This window comes from Ovis aries, chromosome 3, assembly GCF_016772045.2.
Source record: "Ovis aries strain OAR_USU_Benz2616 breed Rambouillet chromosome 3, ARS-UI_Ramb_v3.0, whole genome shotgun sequence".
Lineage (NCBI taxonomy): Eukaryota > Metazoa > Chordata > Mammalia > Artiodactyla > Bovidae > Ovis > Ovis aries.
This window is the reverse complement of record NC_056056.1, coordinates 95,248,293-95,270,811: the sequence shown is the minus strand read 5'-3', so window position 1 is coordinate 95,270,811 and position 22,519 is coordinate 95,248,293. Positions and strand designations below refer to the sequence as shown.

The following is a 22,519-nucleotide window of genomic DNA, read 5'->3' as shown; positions in this document are numbered from 1 at the left end:
TGGCTTGGGCACCAGAGAGGGCTCCGGCCAGCCAATCCAACTTTGGCCTGATGGAGGCCAAGTTTCCCATCATGGTCTGGCTCAACATTCCATTTTACAAAATGGGGTTGCCCCCACTGATTTGATTTCTCAGGTCTTTAAATGAAAATCAGAAAACAGGTGGTTTAGGCTTAAAACTGTGTGGCTCTAACATCAAACAAGTAGCTGCAAACATCCCCACAACTCTGAGCCAGCTATTATCATCATACAGGTAGAACAACTGGAAAAAATTTACTTAAAAGATCATCAAGTTAGGAGGGATGCCAAACTCCAATATGTGGACCTACCACCACCTCATTCTACTTTTGAGTTCATCAAACTCCAAGTGGTTGAAATTCAGATTAAAAAAAAAAAAAAAATCACTCCCCAGATTCAGGGAGCAGAAGGACTAGCATAGAGGAGGAGGCAGTTAGAACGCTGATTTTACCTGTGCTGGCCATTTTCAACTTTCACTGGTTACAAGAAAGCAGAAGGGACCCCCCCGCAGGACCATTAGTGCCTGAATTAAGACCAGGTGGCTCCTTCAGCCACCTCCTCAATGGACGCCCTTCTAAGAAGTCTAACACGACTTTAGAAACATTGCTTCAAGAGTCTTCAACCTCAAGATCTTAAATAAGAAAAGATTAAGGGACCAAGTCAAAAGAATATGGAAGTAAAACGGTTAGACAAGATATAATGTAATGCGCTTAACAGAAACCCAGAGAAACTCTAGGAGCAGTGCCGGGCAAGGTCAGGGCTAAATAAGATGACGTCAGAAAAAAAGGGGAAAAAAAGGAAGCAACTCCATATCTTCCAGCTGCTTCTAAGACTGAGAAAGCAGCTAAAGCAAAACTTCCAGACAGGAGCCGCTCAAGTGGAGTGCCTCCTCTGGCCGAGTTCTCTCTTCTACCTGCTGCGTGAGTACACATAAAGCTACAATTCTGAGGCACAGTCATTTATGAGTAAAATTCCTGCACCCAAATAATGTGCAAAATGGATTCTAAGTTTTTCAAGTTTTATTTAAATAACCTCCAGTGAGAACAGAGTGGGCCAAATACTACCCGTTCCTTGTATGTAATATCTGACCGAGACACAGTAAGCACAGCCTGCCGGCCACTCATGTGAGGGCTGGGGAACCCCTCAATGAAGGCGGCCACGACCCCGGCCCCGGCCAGCAGCTGGGGATGCATCCACTGTTGAGCGAGGGTTCTTGATGGTTTCATCAACAGACACGATAAGGCACGCAGCCTCGGAGGCCGCAGTCAGGGCATTGATCCGTACCATTGCTGGCTCCCACACAAAGGCCTCAAAGTTGTCAGCAATGTCCTCAGTGTTGATGTCCACCCCATACCACATGCCCCCCTGAAAAAGCAGAACAAGAGGGAAAATGGTATGGAACTGCTCTCAAATTTCTTCCTGCACATCCTCTGAATGACTGAGATTATGAGGCATCCTCAGGCTCTCTGAACCCGCTGGCATCTCCCTAAGGAAGACGGCATTCCAACGGGAGCCTGGAAGCCTCCTCCCTTCCCTGCCCTCCACCACCCCTCCAAACCTGAGAAGTACGGACCAGGGCCTCTCCCAGGCATGCTGCTGGGTCTTAGGAAGGCCCCATTCTCACCCTCAGGTCATCCGAGGACTGTATGCCAAACCACGCTTCTCAAGAGGATGACTTTCCGATCCTTGATCTCCTTTTATCATCACACCACTTCCAGGAGCCCCCATTTTACAGATAAGGAAACTGACTTGCTTCAAGTTCTGCCACAAGTCAGAAGCAGGCCGCTCACTGAGCGCTGCCGTCATCACGCCGAGCATCCAACACACGGCATTTAGCAAACATCTCTAAACGAGTGCTGGCTGAACAGCAGACGAACAAAGGAAATTCTCAAGAGATGTGCTCTACATGGAGGTAGCACAGCCATGGCTGGACTATCAGCAGGGCCCTGAAGTGCTGGAGGAACCCACGAGGAACCGCGTACACACAGGGGTAGTACACGCTTCCAGGCAGGAGGCTACCGTGTTTCTTCATTCCCTCAGTGCACCAAAAGGAGTGACCAGACTCTTGCAAGCAGCACTGAAGAAACCCTGGAACAACCAGTCCCGACACCATGGCTGACCACACAGAGCCTGAGTAAGCACAGCACACTCAAAGAATCTAGCCCCGTCCACCCAGTCCCTGGACTCAAAGGAAAGGAGTAACCCACCTGGGCATGCCGAGCCCGTAGCTTGTTGAGGATGTTTGTGGCATCAAAGCCAGCATTGTCACAGAGCTGGCGTGGGATAATTTCCAAGGCCTTGGCATAGGCCCCAATCAGTAGCTGCTGTTTTCCTGGAATGGTTCTTGAGTAATCTCGCAGGTACTTGGAGAGCTCCATCTCGATGGCGCCACCACCAGCCACCACCGAATCATTCTGCAAAGACCAGACTCACCTCTAAATTCAAGGAGCTCCCTCTCTAAGCTCCAGCCATGGCCAAATTGGACCACTCAGTCAACAGGACCCCTAGCCTAGAAGGAGGGCTGGCTCCTCACTCCCTCCCCCAGCCCAAGCCACAGGAAGCCAGGACATGGACCACGCCTAGCACATCCCAACTGCAATCTGGTGAACCATACGGTTTCTGACCCTCTTCTAGGTCATCTACACCTTGAGGGCACTGGCACAATCCCTGGGATGGCTGACTCCATCAGCTCCACAGGTGCTCACAAGAACAAGTCTTAGCTTTTAAGGTAACATGACTTATTTTGAGAGACTGAGGATGTTTCTTTATGATCCATGAGACAATCAGAGCCCACATGCCCCACATGGAAGGACAGGTTATACAGGAAAGGGATCACCACACAAATCCAGGGTTGCATCAGCTCAAGAGGCAGAGTAGGCTGTGCAGGCTGGAAGCCCCCGGTCTAGTACCTTGATGGCCCTCCTGACAATCATGATGGCGTCGTGCAGGGACCGCTCCGTCTCCTCCATAAATTGCTCTGCACCACCACGGAGGATGATAGTGCATGTCTTGGCCTTAGGGCAGCCAGTGAAGAAATTGTACCTACACCCAGGATCAAATTGTATCTGTGAACTCTTTTCTGCTGCCAACCCACAGTGTTCTGACCTCACCAAGTCCTCCCAACACTCAGCAGCTGCTCTTCTGTCCCTCACTAAAGTTCTCCAAGCCTGCCCTTAAAGGCGTGTTCTTGGGAAGGTCTAGGGCTGTACCACAGGGGCATAAAAGACTGTGGAGTCAGACTGTAGCCCTGATTTGACCTTCTTTCTTCCTGAAACACTTTATATAACTGAGCACTATACACCCCAAGAGATTAAAGTCTCAGAAGACAATAGCACACGCTACTGTAACCTGCCAGCTCCTCTGTCCATGGGATTCTCCACGCAAGAATACTGGAGTGGGTTGCCATTTCTTCCTCCAGGGCATCCTCCCCACCCAAGGACCGAACTCGCTTTTCATTTCCTGCACTGGCAGGCAGGCTCTGTACCTCCAGTGCCACCTGGGAGGCCTGTTATATATACGCCACAAACCAAAGACAGCAGAAGGCCATCAGGCAAGTCTCATGAGCTAAGCAAACAGGGAGCCCAGGCCTACCACTTACCTCTCGCCTCCAATCTGCGTCTCTTCAAAGACCTGGCAGCGGCCCAGAACATCTGATGACAGCGCATTCACACTGGTCTGGATGGAGCCTCCACAAGCCTGAGGAACACAGGACAAAATCATCTGGCAGTGACAGATCACATGAGGTGGGACGCAAGCATCCTGCTACCTAATTTTAAAGCCAACTGCCATGTTAGACTGCCACGGTGCCCCAGATACACTGGATGAGCCACTCTCACCCTTGACCTCAAGGCTCCCTCTGGAAGAGGAGAAAACAAAACAGAATGAAGACACATGAAGGGCAAACAAGCCCAGTTAGAAAGCTTTACCCAATACTCTCTTCCCTAAACTAGAGTGCTGAGTGCAGTGACTGAAGTCATGATCAGTGCTTTAAAACTTAAAGCACCTTGGCAAGATGCTTAAGAAGAAAGGGAGGAGGGCCTTCCTTAGCAGTTCAGTGGTTGAGACTCCATGCTTCCAGTGCGAGGGTGCAGGTTCCATCCCTGGTCAGGGAACTAAGATTCCACAGGCGCAAGATGCGAAAAAAAAAAAGAGAGGAAACCCGGCCTGCAGCATCAAGACTGGAGTCAGCCAGCTAATCGCAGCACTGCTGCTAGGTTCCCTCACAAATCAGCTTTCCTGACTTGTTTGGTTAGATTAACTCTTATATAGTAAGTATGCACACACTAGAACTGAAGTGTTTTATGACAAAAAGAGTTAAGAAGACAAGCCCAGATTCATATACCACTCCAATACACTAGGGGTAAGTGAAAACCCCTGGGTCCAGAAAGACCTAAAAGCAGCCTGAGAAAGTTTGGTTACCATCATTGTCCTCTTCAGATCCTCCTCTGGCACTCGGCCAGCACAGAACATGTCCCTGTCAGCGAAGTACTGGGTGGCTACATCCCCGATGGGGAGTTTGGACAAGACGACTTTGGCTCCGGAATGATGGATCTTCTCTAACTTGTCATAAAGAATGTTCCACTCAGCATCAACAATTGCCTGATAATCCTGAAGAGACCCAGAAAATATTGATTTATTTGTGAATTAACAGAGGATAAACAGAACAGACTCCCCTCAGTTCAAATAAACAAGGACCCTATAAGGTAACTTAGGAACCATCTACAACTTTCAAACACAAAAGCAGCAAGGAATCTGAGCACTGGGAGCCACTCCAGAGCTGGTATTTGCTAAGGTGTGAGGCAGTCTGGCCAGCTAAGTTCTAGCTCCTCTGAGGCACTGCACCCATGGAGTCCCCAGTGACAAGACCTTTCCTTCAAAGGCCATTCTGTGCTGGGGATGGATTTTCCAAGAACAGCTGCTTATGGCTGGGTGACCATGCTACATCCAAAGAGATAGCCTTGCTGATACCAATGTTGGGAGCACACCAGTCCCAGCAGCATGGGACACAGTCTAGAATGGCAGAGCTCACATCTACCCAAATAAGAGGAATCAAAATACAGGGCTCATTTTATAGCTGAAAGCCTCCTGCAAGCCCCTTCCCCAGGGCCAAAAGATAATGTTTCAGCAGGTTTGCCCTATCCAAACCTCCTTAGGTCCAGGTCAGAGAGAGTAGAGTGAGAAGAGTGGGCCTAGTATTTAGACATCAATACTTAGGGGCATCGGAGGGGAAAGGAGCCCACAAGGTACCTGAGAAACAACGCTAAGCCCGAAATGACCACCAAGGCCCAAGGCTTTGGCCCAGAATGCTGCCCATTTTCATGCCGCTGCCAGCGGGAGGACCTACCTCAACTGTGTGGACTCTGATTTCCGCATTATCTTTCTCAGCTTTCAGCTCAAGCTCAACATTTAAAAGGGCAATCATTGGATTATGGTACTTTTTGGGTTGCATTTCAAAGCCAGCATAAGAGAAAGTCTTCTTGAATGCGACGCCAGCGACAAGCTGGGACTCCTGTTTAAAAAAATCAGATGGTTCAACAGTTCAGCACTGGCATGAAATAAAATCAAGTTAGTGGTGTGCTGGACTAACGCATATCCATTTCTGTGAACCTGAAAGGGTTAATTATGTTTTTATTCCACTACTGTAATGAAGTTTTTCCATCATCCTAAATGCTAGGAAAAATATGAAAACATATTTTGGTTGTCCCTTCAGGATAAGGAAAACCACTTAGCTTGCAGATACTAAACATGGGAAAGGCCTGTCTGGGCTGTCCTTTAGGACTGACCCTCCAAAGCACACGTGCCAAGGGATGCACTGTCCTTCCAACTCGACACCTCCCAGTCTTCACTGCACATAAGTACACATATCCCTCCCTACCTGTACTGCACGTGAGCGTACAAACACCTGTGTGCTGTAGCCTAGATGCTTCCTCTCTTTAGGAAATGAAAATAAAAGGTCATAACAGTCAGAAATTTCCCGCAGTTCTCAAGTTATCATTGTGGCTTCTCTCATCTTAATCCCTCAAAATATGAACTACTACACCACTCATTCCAAAACAGAGCTTGCTGCGTGGCAGATTTAACATAAGGGCATGAGAGAAAACACACAGCACTTGGGAGTGACTTTAATACTATGAGAAGGCAGGCTCAATCTCAGATCTTATTAAATGACCTAGTCATTTCCCACTCCATAAAGAATGGTATATTCAGGAAGTGAAGTCAGAAAGAAAAAGACAAATAGCCTATGATATCATTTACATGTAGAATCTAAAATACCACACAAATGAACCTCTCTATGAAACAGAAACACTCACAAAGTGAACAGACTTGTGGTTGCCATGGAGGTCGGGGGTTGGAGGAGAAATGGGTTGAGTTTGGGGTTACCATGCAAACTACTAGACAGAATGGGTAAACAAAGTCCTACTCTTCAATATTCAGTGATAAATCATAATTGAAAGGAATATGAAAAAGAATTAGGTATGTGTTAACAATCACTTTGCTGAACAGGAGAATTAATACAACATTGTAAATCAACTATATGTCAACAAAATAACAATTGCATTACCAGGACAAAGGACTAGTAAAAGAGACAGACTGAACGTATGTGTGGCTCGCAGCCCCTGGCTTTCTCACCAGTTAAAATTACAGTTCTGAGCCCTAGTTTAGTGAATGCCAATTTAATCTCAAGGGTTTCTGGAACAGAAGATGGCACACTGAGATCAAAGCAGTATGTAAAGACAATGTCAGCAAGCCATGACATAGAGAATGGGCTGAAACACGCCCATCTGGGGGCCAAAGGCATGGGAACGGCTCAGATGACTTTCAGATTCTTTACAGCTTTATTACATAAAGGGAATCTCATCCCACTCTCGTGTGCCATGACAGGAAGAAGAGGAGGAGACGAACAGAATGGAAATGCAATTGTGTTGTGCATATACAGTAGACACTAGCCACTATTTTAATTTAAATAAGTGAAAAAATATGTTGTTAAATAAACAAAAGCCAGTTGCAGGACACTATGCATTACAGGTGAGCATTCGTTTCAGAAAACAATATTTACATTTATACTTATAGATGCACAGTCTGGAAGAATACACACAGTTAAGAGTGGTTTCTGGGGCAGGGGAGGTGTAGGAGACATTTCTGTTTTCCTTTAGGACTTTCTATACAGCTTGACTTCTGTACTATCTGTTCAAGATAAATGAATAAAAGAAGGGAGAGCCTGCTTGTACCACTTGGAGAAGAATATACTGAAAAGTACTTATATTTATTGAGAAGGTTTCAGATAATTTATCAGAGCTAGCCCTGTCCCCTCAGACATTAACACTGAGATTCTGAAAATCAGCCAGTTCACCCTTCGATTCTGCTGACAAGTAATACAAGTCTGTGGAGGTTACAAAATGCACCTATAGGAGACAGCTTATAGCCACAGTATGAGGAACACAGCTTCAGTCTGGCTTTCAGCCCGAGTGCGCTCTCTCTATTCCTCTAACGTGTGCTGTCCTCCTAAGCCAAGCTGCCTACAGGGTTGATGTGAAAGCAAGAGCCTCCTAGGGAGGCCTCGGCAGGCTCACCTCTAGGGCTCCACCTTGCACCTTCTTGATTCCAATCATTTTAAGCTGCAGCAAATCATCAAGCATCATCACCGCGTCCACCACCATCTTAGCGAAGAAGGCTTTCTGCTGGGAGATCAGCTTGGAGCTCAGAGCAGTCATGGCACATTTCTCAAGCAGCTTCCTCTGCTCCCTGGGACACAAGGGTGGGACCTGCATCAGGCCTTGAAAGCCCCTCTTATCGGACTCTATTGCAATGTGGAGATGGTTTCTATTCTAGCCTCTAAATTCAGCCCTCAACCTTTGTCTTCTGAATCTTTAGGGCAGATTACCAGTGACAGATGGTAATTGCAGTCAAAGACTTCATGAGTGACAGCTTTTCAACTGCAGTCTACAGCCACTCTTGTACTACACGGACTGGGGTACAGCAAGGGGTTTAGCAAGAGCCAATCAGCCCCAGTCCATGCAGGGTATTCCAGCACGCTTCTGCATCCAATCTGGCCATGGGAAGTCAAGGTTCTGACAAAGTTCACTGCAAACTTACACTTTATCTTCCTTCTTCACAGTCACTGCAATCTCTTTGATCTTGTTAACTGCCTGCCAAGAACAGAAACTGGGTGAGTCTCTCACATTAAAAACAAACTGGAAAAGTGGATCCCAATCTCTCTTGCTAGTCCCTAATCTTTACTCCCAAATCTTAAGTATTTCTACTCGATAGTCAAAATACCATTTCTAAGTCTTTTGCTGCCCAGAAAAATATGAAGCTCTAGTTTAGAAAAATGCCCAAAGTTAGAACTGTAGAGCAGGCACAGAACAGCACCAGTGACAAAGTGCAGGCCAGAACAGCACTGGTGACAACTTCCAGTACTTTATATAGTAACTACGTTATGTAATATATGATACACATATTCGTATGTTAAACATTGTATCATTCCAAAGCCATCTTCTTCAAAAGATATCCTTTCGTACATACTTCTCACATGATTTCATTTTAATGTCACCATCCCAAAACAGAGACAGTAAAGAAAGTAAGGTGAAGAGGAACTGACTTGCCCCAAGCTAAAGAATGAGAGTCAAAGGTCAATAAAAGCAAGGCCTCAAGATGTGCTACGAAGTACTCGATAAAAACAAAACAGCTCTCACTTACTGACAGCCTGTGGTACATCTACATCATGGTCTGTCAGGAAACTGGAAGCTTAAATAGACTAAGTAATATACCTAGTCAATAGCTATTGAATGGTAGAACTGAGATTTCTATGGAGTAGAATTCAGAAGGAATTCAAGGAATATTGTCCCCAGACCCTCCACAACCCAATACAGACCATATCCTAAGAGAAACAAGAAGGTGCCCAGACGGCCCCGCTTCGCTAGCGCTCCCATACCAACTGTGTGGCAGTGCGGAAAGCGCGGATGATGATCTGCGGGTGCAGGCCTTCCTCCACGTAGGGTTTCACCTGTTTCAGAAATTCTGCAGCCAGCAGGGTCACTGAGGTGGTGCCGTCACCGACCTGGAACAGGATGACAGGGAGCTCACGTCACTCACGTTCAGGAACAAAACTCCCAAACTCCGTTTTCTAGGCAATCTATCCATTTAAACTGGGGTGTTGCTGGGTAGATATTCATCCCATCAAATGGTCCTGGGCCACAAAATTAATTCCACAGCCAGGCCCATTCTCCAAAGAGAGCTGATCTGGACAAATTTTCCCAGAATATGAAATCATACACACAAATTAACCAAGAACTTACTTACTATGGACAAAGGTACTATGATCAGTAACACAATATACATGCTTATAATATTATAATGCTAATATACATGATGCTGGAAGGGATTCGGGGCAGGAGGAGAAGGGGATGACAGAGGATGAGATGGCTGGATGGCATCACCGACTCGATGGACATGAGCGACTGAACTGAATATGTCACAAATAACAAATAATGGTAGCAAAAGGTATGAGATAAATGGGAACAAATTCTACAGTAGTTCACAAAACAAACCTCTAAGGATCAAAGTCTTTTGTATTTTAAACACTATCTGGAATAAGCAGATTATGAACTTGTTTTTCTTAACGGCAATTTTCTATAATGGGATCTAAACTTTAAATAAAGGAGAAAAAGAATAAGAGCTTTTTTTCCCTTTGCTTCCCCTTTTCTTTGAGAAAAAAGAGTTTTTTAGAAAACTGGTTAACCTCTGATATAGAGGAAATTTACTTTTAACTCACTTATGTTTCTGTGGAATGTAAGAGATTTTAGGGAGAAAAAAAGTTACTGTGGCAAAGGGTTTAAGCTGCCAAATTCCTATTCAGAATACAGAATTCCTATTCCAATACAGAAAGGTATTCCTTTGTTGAAAACTGCCATACTGTTTTCCAGGCTACAGGGTCCTAATAGACCTTTTAATATAACTTTGGGACGTTATCTGTAACACTCTGAAATGCAAACTTGTCTCTCTCAATAAGACTCCAGTGTTAGAAATGATTTTTAAAAAGGCAAAGACAAGTTAATGTCACTGACAGGAACATAAAACGACAAATTTTATGTTATGTGTGTTTTACCACTATAAATTTTTTTTTTTTTTTTAAGAAAGAAAAAAGTGAACAGGAAACAATCTCCAGCTCCATTTTATAAGGCAACCAACGGATGAGAGGTTAAATTATTTACTGAGCAATTCATATGAATGACAGCACACAGGCCTAGTCCTGAGATCTGAGCCACACTCAGTGAAACAGAAGGAATTTTAAAGAGCTATTAATTCCATCTACATAGTTTTACAAACCTGTATTTGTGAAATTATGGTTTTAGATATAAAATCAAAATGCTTCAAGAAAGAAGAGCAAAGGAACAAACAGGCATGTATTTCAATCTCCACTGAAAAGCATAAACTTGATATTCCTACCTCAGCATCTTGGGATTTTGCAATGTCCACTAAAGTCTTCGCTGCAGGATGGACAACATCAAGGAGTTTCAGAATTGTGGCCCCATCATTAGAAATTGTTGCTTTGCCTTTAAAGGGACAAACACAAAGTAAAAATGTAAAGATCTTTTCTTAAATTCTGACTTCTAGCTGGACTTGGAGCCCATATACACTTTACTGGGACAGGACAGAGGGTCTTGTGGTGGGAATGAACTGATCTTTTTACAGATTTAGCTCTGGGCACAAAGGGCCACCTAAAATCAAACATTTCCAAAAACCATGAGCTCTTCATTTTCCCTGAACAGCAAACCTCTACTGGATGTAGAAAACATTTTAAAAAATAAGAATGGATAATCATTTAGATATTCTTAACAGTTGATACCCTGGTATTTCACTTGTAAATTAATACACTAAAACATAATGCAGAATTTGTCTCAGCAACACGATACAACAGGAGTGACCACAGGCAACTTCGGAAGGTTCTATTTCATGTTTTAGGCCAACTCTCTCTGCAAGGCAAGATTCCTGAACCTGGCTTTTCCCATATATTCCCAAGAGGTTCAGCATTCAGGACAACATATGAAAAGAAGTAGCTTCACAGTGAGCAATCCTTCAGCGATCTTAAAAGCAGAGGAATTTCTGTTGCCAACCTCTGCTGGCCCCAAACACTTTAGAGGAGCCTCCTCTTCTGCACACTGGTCTGAGAAACTCTGCACTTACCTCGGCCATCCACAATGAGCTTGTCCATGCCACGGGGACCCAGGGTAGTTCTGACAGCCTCAGCAATCACCTGGCAGGCACTGATGTTACTTACAAGCTGGGGGATGCCTTGGGAGCTATCAGTCCCCTCTTTCAACAGGATAACTGGTGTGGGCTAGAGAAGAAAGAGCAATTCACTAAAAAAAAAAAAAAAATCTGGAGGCCCCTTTAAACCACATTTCCCCAATGTCCATCCACTACATCTATTCCTTAGACAGCCTCTACCCCCCGAGATAGCATGTTCTGCAGATATACCAGAAAATGGTTTGAGAAGCACTGATTTAGTCAAAAAGAACAAATAATGTATTCCTCAGTGCCCAGTTGAAAAAGCATAGCCCTTTCAGCTTCTGACCCTGTTTCTCGGGTTGAGGAGTTAGGCCACCGCATAAGGAGGAAGCGGGCCATACTCAGTGCTCACTCCAGCAAACACCCGTTCAACCCCATGAGAGCTTAATCGCAGGGAAGGAGATGGGGCACTGATGCAGAATGAGATGCCAAGAGCTTCAGATGTTGACCCAGAGATGCCCAAGCAGGCGGTTTTACCAATGATGGTAGCTGGAGCGTAGGGAAATGGCCAGGCAGATAAACAAATGGCAGATTTGTTTGTCCTGTCTCACAAAATGACAACCCTAATTTGTACAGCAGTGTTTCCATCTCTCATGCTGGTTCCATGAAGCTTTCGTGTGACTAATCTCCAACCAGATACCCTAAACAAGTGTTTCTCTCTTTGCATTGGTCCCAGAACAGTCACTATTCTCTTATGACTGATTTTACGTATGTAAAACAGATAAGTGTAAACACTGTTTCAAAACTTTTGTTATGTTAGTTATGTGTGTGCAATTAGGCTATGTTGTTATTTAGTCCCAAAGTTGTATCTGACCCTCTGCAACCCTATGCTTTGAAATTTATTTCTTACTGTGGATTGCAAATATAAAGTTTGACAGTCACTGCCCATGTCTACCCCAGGGGATATTTCAAGTGTTCGAGTGGAGAAGACACAGAAAAGCATCAGGCTGTCTCAGTCCAACAAAAAGAGCCAGGAATTCACAAACTAGAAAGTCAAACAACCCATGAGGCTGACTCCACATTAACCGAACAATGTCTTTAAAAATCTGACTTCTTTGGCCAGTGTAGCTGGAGGGTAGTGAGTAAGCAAAAGACTGGAATGAGGTTGAAGAAGCAGACAGGAATTAAATCACTACTCATCTGCAGACTATGGTAAGGAGTTTATAGATTTTATTCCTACAAAGAAGGGATGCCCTGGAAAAGCTTTTAGCAGAGTAATGGCATAGTCTAATTTACACTGGGGTAAAAAAACAAGAAAATAACTGTAAGAGGCAAGATATAATGAGCAACTACATAAAAACAGGCTAGAAAGATGCACAACAAACTCAAATAAGTAAGAGAGTGGTAGTAAAGGAAATTTTGAAACTTGGGCATTTTATTTTGTTTCAACTTTTCCTAACAAACGTATCATACATTACTTAATGGCTTCTCTGTACTCTCAAATTCCTTTAGGTCCCTTGCAAGAAAAATGGGTTCCCCAAAGACCCCTTCTCCCAGTTCTGCTAAATCATTCTTCAGGGCAGCCTCAAGTCATCTCTGGTCCAACCCTGCCCCAACAGAGATTTACATTATCAATCAAAAACCAACTTGAGTCTTAATCTCTTCCTAGTCCCTTCAACAGAGTCATTCACCCCACCAAGTCTAACTTATCCAATGTTTATTTTTCTCATCTCTAACTCCAAATTATGCCCCACCTACAAGAGCCACACTGCCACGTTCTACCAAAGCCACTTCCTTCCCACTAGGCCAGCAGTCCCTCAGAGCTGCCATTCTTCTCAGTTAGCAGCTGCCATTCTTCTCGACAGTAGTTAACATGGGCGCTGGGAACAGGGGATCCCAGAACTCTCTCTGCTCTTTCTCAAGCATAATGTTTATATTGCCATCCATCTTAAAATACAAGCTTCATAAAGGTAATGTGTAAAGGCACTAATTTCAATGTATAGAGTGCCTAGATTTGGCCACATATAAAGCAGTATACAGAAGCTTTTGGTGCTGAAAATTCCAATTACATTATCAGCTGAACCTTGAACAGCATGGTTTGAACTGTGTGGGTCCACTTATGCCTGAATTTTTTTTTCAGCAGTAAATACTACAGTACACCACCACCTGAGATTGGTTGAATCCTCAGATACAGAGAAATCAAGATATGGGGGGCCTACTAAATCATATGCAAACTTTGGCTTAGCAGAGTCTGGTCCCCTAACTCCCGGAGTTATTCAAGGGCCAAATACACTTGAAAGTGCTTTATACACATCATGGCGGCAATTGGTTCTTATCTTTGGAAAAGCATCAGCAGTATGGTGACACTACAAGCAGGAAGGGCTTGGAAGCAGCTGGCCACATTGTCCCAAGTTCCTATGCTGTACAGGCCCTACAGAAAGGCAGGCTGGGTACAGAGATCCTTTGGGGAGGAAAAGGCAGCAGGGCTGGACTGAGCCAAGCTAGGTCAACCAGGATGGTGCCTCTTCTGTCAGGCCTTCAAGGGCAAGCCCAGCTCATGTCCTAAGTTACTTTCCAGCTGCATTTTTACTCAAGTGAAGAAACAACAGCAGAATCCAATAATCTGCCAAGGGTACCTACCATGAGAGGCTTGCTAATTTCAGCTTAATGGTCTTTGTTCTCCTTAAAGACTTTTAATAAGCATTATTTAGCTTGATGCTCTATAAAACCACACGTGTTCATACGCTAAGGCATGCAGTGCTGAACACAAAGGCAAGGACCTATCAATACCTTCTGTGTGGTTGTACCCAAGTCACAGGACTGAGCTTTCTGAGGAACCCTCTTACCTCTTTTTCAATCACAAAAGGCTTCCACAGTATCAGGTACCAATTCAATACCAGGTACCAATTCAACACCAGGTACCAAACAATAACAGCAAGAAGAGTTCTTGGTGACTTAAGTTTCACACACAAAAAGGAGAGCTATAAAAAGGCAATAAGCAAGGAAACAGAGCAGGGGTCAGTTCAGGAAAAAGCCAAGGTGGTGGGCTGGGGCTTCTTGGTGAAGGGTTTTATCACAAGTCAGAAGAACTTTGGGGGCGGGAAATATAAAACCACACTCAAAGTCACATGTCCATTAAGTGGCACAGTTAATCACAAACATAGGCATTCGGTGCGGCTCCAGAGCCCTTACTCTCAAGTGTTCTACTATGCTGCCACTGCACGAGATGAAGGTGACCTCAGGGAATAGGTAACAGTGAAGACCGGCTGAAAAAGGCAGTACTGGATGTATGAAAGGGAGAGAGGGTACACAGAGTAATGCCAGGTTCCTACTCTCTCAGGCACAAGCAGCATTCTCAGGGCATTTGGTAGGCTGCACACCTGACAGCTGTCAGTCTGACTATGACTAGGTCAGGCAGCAGTTGAGGAAGCAGGAAAAGAACAGAGAACTGAGCTGGATGGATAAAAACAGACAAGCGACCTGCCAAGTGCACAGGGACCACAGGTCAGGGTTTTACCTCAAACACTTGAGAGCTGGCCCTGTTCAAGAGCAACTCAGGGGACACCACTGAGGTTGTTTGGGGCCCATGGAAGGTACCTGTAGCTCCAAGTTGGAGAAAGGGATGCCACAGAAGGGGGGAGGGGAGAGCTACAGACAGCCCCCACGATTCACCTGCTTCCCTAAAGAAAATGAGACCCAGAATTAGGTGGCCAACTAGAAAAGCCATCTCATGCCACATCTGGAAGGGCAGATAGGGTCAGAGGCTGGGTCTTGTCACCTCTAATACATCATCCCCACTGCCCTGCCCATTCTCCTGGTTGAGAAATTGCACCTCAGAAGCTGTACTAGGGGCCTAGTACATTCAGTAGGTACTAAAAGTTCAAACTACCATCCAGCAGTGCTCATTTCACATGCTAGCAAAGTAATAATGCTCCAAATCCTTCAAGCTAGGCTTCAACAGTACGTGAACCAAGAACTTCCAAATGTACAAGTTGGATTTTGAAAAGGCAGAGGAACCAGCGATCAAATTGCCAACATCTGTTGGATCACAGAACAAGCAAGGGAATTCCAGAAAAACATCTGCTTCTGATTCACTGACTATGCTAAAGCCTCTGACTGTGTGGATCACAACAAATGGTGGAAAAATGTTAAAGAGATGAGTATACTAGACCATCCTTAACTGCCTCCTGAGAAACCTGTATGAGATCAAGAAGCAACAGTTACAATCAGACACGAAACAGTGGACTAATTCAAACTGGGAAAGGAGTGTGTCACGGCTGTATACTGTCACCCTGCTTATTTAACTTATACGCAGAGTACATTGTGCACAATGCCTGGCTGAAGCTCAAGCTGGAAGCAAGATTGCTGGGAGAAATAGCAATAACCTCAGATATGTGATGACACCACCCTAATGGCAGAAAGCAACTAGAAAGCCTCTTGATGAAGGTGAAAGAGGAAAGTGAAAAAGCTGGCTTAAAACTTAACATTCAAACAACAAAGATCATGGCATCCAGTCCCATCACTTTATGGCAAACAGATGGGGAAAAAATGGAAACAGTGACAGACTTTATTCTCTTGGGTTCCCAAATCACTGCGGATAGTGGCTGCAACCATGAAATTAAAGGACCCTTGTTTCCTGGAAGGATATAGACAGCATATTAAAAAGCACAGACATCACTCTGCCGCCAAAGTCTGTATAGTCAAAGCTATGGTTTTTCCAGTATATCATGTACAGATCTGAGAGCTGGACCATAAAGACGGCTGAGTGCTGGAGAATTGATGTTTTCGAACTGTGGTGCTGGAGAAGACTCTTGAGAGTCCCTTGGACTGCAAGGAAATCAAACTAGTCAATCCTAAAGGAAATCAGTCCTAAATATTCACTGATGGACTGATGCTGGAGCGGAAGCTCCAATATGTTGGCCACCTGATGAGATGGACTCAGTGGATAAGACCGTGATGCTGGGAAAGATTAAGGGCAGGAGAAGGGGACGACAGAGGATGAGATGGTTGGATGGCATCACCGACTCGGCGGACATGAGTTTGACTAAGTCCGGGAGTTGGTGATGGACAGGGAAGCCTGGTGTGCTGCAGTCCATGGGGTAGCAAAGAGTCACACAAGACTGAGCGACCCAACAACGAAATGCGTTTACTTAATGAATGAAGGGATGAAGAGAGGAGTACGAGCGGAGGGATCTGTTTTCAATCATGCAGCAGAGCAAGGGGGCAGGGAGCGGGGCAATGAGAGACCAAAGCTGAGACCTTGGGCTCCGTCCCCATGCTGCCTCTGCCGGTTCTAGGAAGCACCCTCCTTCACATCCACATTTTTCAAGACAGCCAGAGCTTCCAAGTCTGGCCCTGGACCGCGTATGCACGCTCAACCTGCAGTCATTTGACCCAGGTCATGATTATGGGGGGCTCCGAAAACCGGGTGACCGACGCAGGTTCAAGGGCCCGAAGTACCCTGGGATTTGTAGTCCCCAGCCGGCCCGACCGGAGCCTCCTGAGGCCCACAAAACCCTCGCTGAGGGCAGCTGCTCCGGGCCCGGGCCCACCAGGCGGTAGCGGGCCGGGGTCCCTCACAGACAGAGGGTCGGGGCGAGAACAGAGTCAACAAGCAGGAGAAGGTTCTATGAGACTGGCCTAGGCCAGGCGGCGCCAGCTACCGACCAGATGGCAGCGGATGGGGCCGGATGACTGAGCTGCGACTCACCATCATCTTGTAAGCTTATCCAGGGGCCGGCTACTCCTCTTCTCCGCGCCCGGGACGCCCAGCAACCCCACAATGCTCCGCGCCAGAGAAATCCCCAGAAGCTTCACAAAGCCGTTGGACCGGGAGAGGAAGGGGTGGGCCACTTCCGCCACTCTATGGTTCGCTACCACAGAGTCGGCGTGGCTAGAAGGGTCAGAGGCTGGGGCTCGGTGAGAGCTGAGAAAATCGTTGGTAAGGGAAGGTTCGCCGGTTTTCCTTGGTGCCATTATTTTTGAGCATGTAGAATCCTTGCTCGGCCGCGTCAGCCACTAACTAATTCCATTCCCCCTATCTCCCAAGACCAAGGGATGCAATAAACGCATATATTTATTGACTGCTGAGAGACAGGCTTTTACTAAGCATTTGACGTGACGGAGCTCGTTGTTTGGTAGTACCACGATCACGCCCACTTTACAGATGAGGGAACTGAGGCTGAGAGGTTAGGTGTCCAAAATCACTCGTGGGCACCTGGCCCGAATGCTCGTTTTCTGGTTTGGCACTATCAGAGCTTCCTCGAGTGTCGGGTACATCAGGCCACATCCCCAGAGCCTACTGACTACGAGCGCACAAACGCCAGTGGAACTAGGCAGAGGATGAGCAGAGCAGGGGTCGCCGGAGACCTGGGCACTAGACGAATGCCTTCCCAAGAGGATGGGAAAAAGGAAATCACAGGTAGAAGATAAATCGTCTTGCGAAGCTGCCGCGGTGAGGATTCGGCCGAGAACGCACGAGCTGACTAGCCAAGACTCTCGGCGCTGAGGCGAGTCCTGCGGGTCTCCCATTCTCAGTTCCTGCGGCCTCCGGGGCCCGCCCTTTTGCCTGAAAGGTCCTGCAGAGTCTAACCCAAAAAGAGACATGCTGGGGCGGGGGCCGACAGTTGCAGTTAACAGTTTAGACCAATCAGCTCTCGGCCTCACTTCTCTCGGCCAATAGGAAGTGGGCTAGGGCGTAGGGGCGGAAAATGTGGCTACATAAGCAGGCCTCAGAGCCAATCAGTCCTAGGCCTCATTCCGGTCAGCCAACCGACGGCGTGAGCGGGTCCGGGGGCGGGAGGCCAGAGCAGCTGTCAGGCCGAAGTCCGGCTAGCTACGCGCGGCGGGGTGGCTGGAAGAAGCGCGGCGCCCGGCCGGGCCCTGGAGATGGTCCCCGGCGCCGCGGGCTGGTGGTGTCTCGTGCTCTGGCTCCCCGCGTGCGTCGCGGCCCACGGTGAGCAGCAACGGGCGGGGCTACGCTTCAGGGCGGGGCTGGCGGACCAGCTTGAGCGCGTCCTGGGCCGGGGGCCACGGGTCACCTTGGGGACCCGCGAATTCGGAGCAAGGCAGGTCCAGACACAGGCACCTGGAGTGGGTGGATAGTGGTCCCCAGGGACATTAACCGGGAGCGGCCTGAGGCTGGGCTGTGAGTCCCCAGCTACCCACGTCGAAAGAAGGCTCCCCCTACCCCCACTAGCGCCGACTTAGGTGGCTGAGGGGGGCGAAGAACAAGAAACACCTAGGGGTACTACAAGCTGGAAATATGTGAGCACTCACATACGTAAAGGGGACCCTGGAGAATGGAAAGGCTACCCACTCCAGTATTCTGGCCTGGAGAATTCCATGGACTATATAATCCATGGGGTCGCAAAGAGTCGGACACGACTGAGTGACTTTCACACTCACTCACAGGAATACAAGCTGGAAATATGTGAGCACTCACATACATAAATGGGACCACACGTTGCTATTCATGGGCTTGCACGCACTTAGCACATACGCACACACCAAACCTGTTTGCACCTACATGAGAACGTAAACATACACCCATATACATACGTGAGCACATGTGTATAGCTACACTTAATTTACACGGATCAGCGGATGCAAAGGCTAGGCAAAGATGTGTAGGCAGGAGGGGAATTTTAGTGCTAATCCAGGAGGGCCTCCTGGGAGTGTATCTCTGTTTGACAGGAAGCCTCCACTCCCAGGACAAAAGGCTGTATGTATAGCCCAGTACCAAACCAGTGGACCTCTACCTGGTGGCTGATTAGGATGTAGAAAAGGACAGCTAAAGCCACAGTTGATCCCAGCCCTGACACACAGTAGCAACTTGTGGCAGAAGTTTCCACCCTTTCACATTACTCAATCTCTCTGGACTAAGGAAACCAGCCACTTAAGTTCAGGTAAAACATTACACTTTGGTACTAAAGAGATCCACATCCCAGAAAAATCTAGTTGTTCTGGCAATTCTTTGCCAGAAATAGTTGTTCATCCACGCAACCTTTTAGAGCACCGCTTACAGTCTAGCCACTATGTTGGTTAAGGTGGATACAGTATGGAATGAAATTACATAAGTCCTTGTTCTAGTGCAGGAGAGAGACAACAAAGATAATTCCAAATTATGTTAAAAGTGTCATTGGAGACAAAGTACATTTTTAAATGGGCATAAAAGGAGGGCAGTCACAGGGCAGGTTTCTCTGAGAAACTGATCTAATGGATGAATAGGAGTGAGCCCTGTAAAGAGGTAGAGGTGCGGTATGGTGAGGGAACTTGCGAGAAGACTTGGAGATGTGAAGAAACTGGAAGCCGGTGTAGTTAGAACACAGGAAGGAAAGAGATGAGGTTGGAGTAGCTGCCAATGGCCAGATCAAGCAGGGCCTTGCAGACTAGAGTTTAGGTTTTAAGTGCCAAAGGAAGTCCCTGAAGGGTATTGAAGCTCTGGCATTGGTGACATGATCATATATGCTTTAAGACATTTTAAGGAAATTCCTGGCAGTTGTTAGGGGAATGGACCTTAGAGAGCAAGAATGGAGGCTAAGATAGACCAGTTAGAAAGCTGCATCAGCTAGGATGAGAAATGGTAGTGACTGGACGAGGGGGGAATGGCAGTGGAACCAGATTTTTTTTTTTTTTAACAACAGCTATGACATCTACCACCTTGAAACTCTCAAGTCTGCTTCAGAGCAAAGATGAATTAACCCTCAGAGAGGTCACACTGGAACTCTGTCTCCCTGGCTCACCTCTGTAAGCAGCAGCAGCTGTAAACTTCTGGGGTCACTAACTCTGTCTGCATCAGCTCTATCCTCCCCAGGGCAGAGACCATCTATCCTAACTACTTCGAGGACACAATTTGTTGAAGCTGGGTCTCTGGGCCCAGACCATAGCCAGCCTATTGAAGGCATAGAGTCCATGATCTGAACCTGAACCAGCATTTCCCCCGGAGGCTTCTCACCTGTACATTTTACCTTTCAGGCTTACGCATCCATGATTATTTGTACTTTCAAGTGCTGAGTCCTGGGGACATTCGCTACATCTTCACAGCCACACCTGCCAAGGACTTTGGCGGTATCTTTGTAAGTTGAGGGAGGCCCCCTCATATCTGATGCTATCTCCACATTTCCCCCTACTAAGTTGAGGTGACCTTCATCAATTCAGTCAATACCTGAGTGCTGGGACAGAGAAGGGGGCAGAATCCTACTCTGTCTTCCAGGGCTATAGAGCCAGGAAGGAAGGGCTTCCAGCGGTTCTTCTCGGTATAATACAGACCTGGGCATCACAGAGGGAAAAACTGTCTTCTTAGGGACATGAAAGTTTAAAAAATAAAAAAGCCAAAGGCTCTGCTAGCTCCACAGCTGAACTATTAATACGTGAGTCTGGGTCCATAGCAACTTCCCTGTGTCTGTGAAAGGGAGGGTGGGAAAAAAAAAAAATAAGGATTTGACAAAAAAAAGAAAAAGAAAAAGAAAGGGAGGGTGGGATAGGACAACCAGACAATTGTGAGAATTGAGTAAAAGTGCTCAAGTGTCCAGCACACAGAAATCACATATTTCCTTCACATTTTGTGGGGAGCTGATACAATGGGATGATCAGCTCGGTCCTAACCCCTCCCCACACTTTCACCTGTTTAATTATCTTTCAGCACACAAGGTATGAGCAGATTCACCTTGTCCCTGCGGAACCTTCAGAGGCCTGCGGGGAACTCAGCAACGGTTTCTTCATCCAGGACCAGATCGCGCTGGTGGAGAGGGGGTAAGGCGCGGACAGCCACAGGCACCAGGGGAGTCTGAGATCAGTGTTGGTGGTGATACTTTGAAATAACTGTTTTTAAATAATTCGTCTTTTTAAGAGTCTTTAAGAAATGTCTTAAAATTATCCAAGCCTTTGGCTATTTACTTGTGAGCCTCTATAAAAAAATAATCCTCATGGTTGATCCTTCTTGCACCCTCCCAGGGTGGTGGTCTGGGGAGGGAATAGCTAGGACCCTGCCTTTTCTTTGGTCTCATCATCACCTCTTCCAGGGGCTGCTCCTTCCTCTCCAAGACCCGGGTGGTGCAGGAGCACGGCGGGCGGGCAGTGATCATCTCTGACAACGCGGTTGACAATGACAGCTTCTACGTGGAGATGATTCAGGACAGTACCCAGCGCACAGCTGACATCCCCGCCCTCTTCCTGCTTGGCCGAGATGGGTGAGGGGTCCTTGTCTCTGGCTGTATTAGCACCAAACTGGGTGCCACAACTCGGGGAGGTCAAGGGCAATTACTAGTCCCTACCCACAAGCCTCATCTTGGGGTGCCCTGGTTGGAGGGCCAAAAAAGTCCTCAGGCTCTGGAACTCCCAGAGTAATGGGGACAGTGGGGCATGATGGGGTGCCGGGAAAGTGACCATCACCACCTCTCTCCATGCCCTCCCAGCTACATGATCCGCCGCTCCCTGGAACAGCATGGGCTGCCTTGGGCCATCATTTCCATCCCAGTCAATGTCACCAGCATCCCCACCTTTGAGCTGCTGCAACCGCCCTGGACCTTCTGGTAGAAGAGTTGGTCCCACATTCCAGCCATAAGCAACTCTGGGCTGAGAAGGGAAAATCCAGGAATTCTGCTGTTCAGGATTTGGGGATAGCATTTGGGAACTGGTGGAGCCAGGTAGAGGAAAAGGGCTTGGGCTTTGGCTCAGCTAAAGGAAGCCACACCACTGGCCTTTCCTCCCCTGGGCCCCTAAGGTGTCTCATGCTATGGGAAGAGCCAAGAGCCAGGCGCTGGGGCTGGTGGGCTTGGGTCTGAAACCAAAGGGGCCAACAGCAGGTGGTTTGAGAGCCATCTGAGACCTGTCACATCCCACCTGGCTCCAGCCTCCCCACCCAGAGTCTTTCACAGCAATTGCTGGAATGGTGTAAGGAGCTGGTGTTTGAGGACTTAATAAACCCTCAGTGACTTTTTAGCAATAAAGCCTCTCATCAGGGTTGCAACTGTGTCCTAGAGTAAAGCACACAGGGGTGGGGTGGGGGGCTTCAAACACTCACTTGGTCCCACGCTCTTGTTCTGAAGGGAGGAAACTGAGGCCCAGAGAAGGTACAAGGCTTGACCACGGTCCTTTAGGACCAGTGCTCAGACTGCTAATCCTGGATCCCGACAGCCTCCTGCTCAAGAACTCAGGAAGCGGTGGTTCAGCCCCTGAGGAAAAGCCTCCTCGTTCTGTAGCCTGGTCCTGGGGATCCACACGGGACCTCAGAGGAGCCCTGCTCTTAGACCTGAGAAACATTTGCACAGCAGAT

At 47.1% G+C, this 22,519-nt stretch overlaps 2 protein-coding genes across 3 annotated transcripts; one reads left to right on the top strand and one right to left on the bottom strand.

The window, feature by feature from the left end:
- Nucleotides 1-1,016: 1,016 nt before the first annotated feature.
- CCT7 (chaperonin containing TCP1 subunit 7) lies at nt 1,017-17,082 on the bottom strand. Its single transcript, XM_004006072.5, has 12 exons — nt 16,955-17,082; nt 11,200-11,353; nt 10,462-10,568; nt 8,948-9,073; nt 8,110-8,162; nt 7,587-7,758; nt 5,360-5,524; nt 4,435-4,623; nt 3,614-3,711; nt 2,925-3,057; nt 2,223-2,429; nt 1,017-1,380 (listed from the first exon to the last, which is right to left on the bottom strand). Exons 1-12 carry the CDS (start codon nt 16,958-16,960, stop codon nt 1,159-1,161), a joined length of 1,632 nt encoding a protein of 543 aa, XP_004006121.1. The 5' UTR covers nt 16,961-17,082; the 3' UTR covers nt 1,017-1,158.
- Nucleotides 16,747-22,213, top strand: PRADC1 (protease associated domain containing 1). 2 transcript variants are annotated; one of them, XM_060413913.1, is made up of 5 exons: nt 16,747-17,185; nt 20,221-20,321; nt 20,888-20,997; nt 21,267-21,434; nt 21,660-22,213. In XM_060413913.1, the coding sequence occupies exons 1-5, from the start codon at nt 17,110-17,112 to the stop codon at nt 21,778-21,780; spliced, it is 576 nt and encodes a 191-aa protein (XP_060269896.1). In that variant the 5' UTR covers nt 16,747-17,109; the 3' UTR covers nt 21,781-22,213. The 2 variants fall into 2 exon arrangements, with proteins under 2 accessions (XP_060269896.1, XP_027822805.1); XM_027967004.3 differs by lacking the exon at nt 16,747-17,185 and adding an exon at nt 18,067-18,199.
- The last annotated feature ends 306 nt before the right edge of the window (nt 22,214-22,519 follow it).

Coding starts and splice junctions, on each gene's coding strand:
- CCT7 (XM_004006072.5), bottom strand. Junction 4,624..5,359: donor TCAGAGTCCACACAGTTGAG/GTAGGTCCTCCC, acceptor GGGTCTCTTCAG/GATTATCAGGCAATTGTTGA. Junction 1,381..2,222: donor TACGGGCTCGGCATGCCCAG/GTGGGTTACTCC, acceptor CTGCTTTTTCAG/GGGGGCATGTGGTATGGGGT.
- PRADC1 (XM_060413913.1), top strand. CDS start 17,110: ATGGTTCGCTACCACAGAGTCGGCGTGGCTAGAAGGGTCAGAGGCTGG. Junction 17,186..20,220: donor GAGAGCTGAGAAAATCGTTG/GTAAGGGAAGGT, acceptor TTTACCTTTCAG/GCTTACGCATCCATGATTAT. Junction 21,435..21,659: donor TTCCTGCTTGGCCGAGATGG/GTGAGGGGTCCT, acceptor ATGCCCTCCCAG/CTACATGATCCGCCGCTCCC.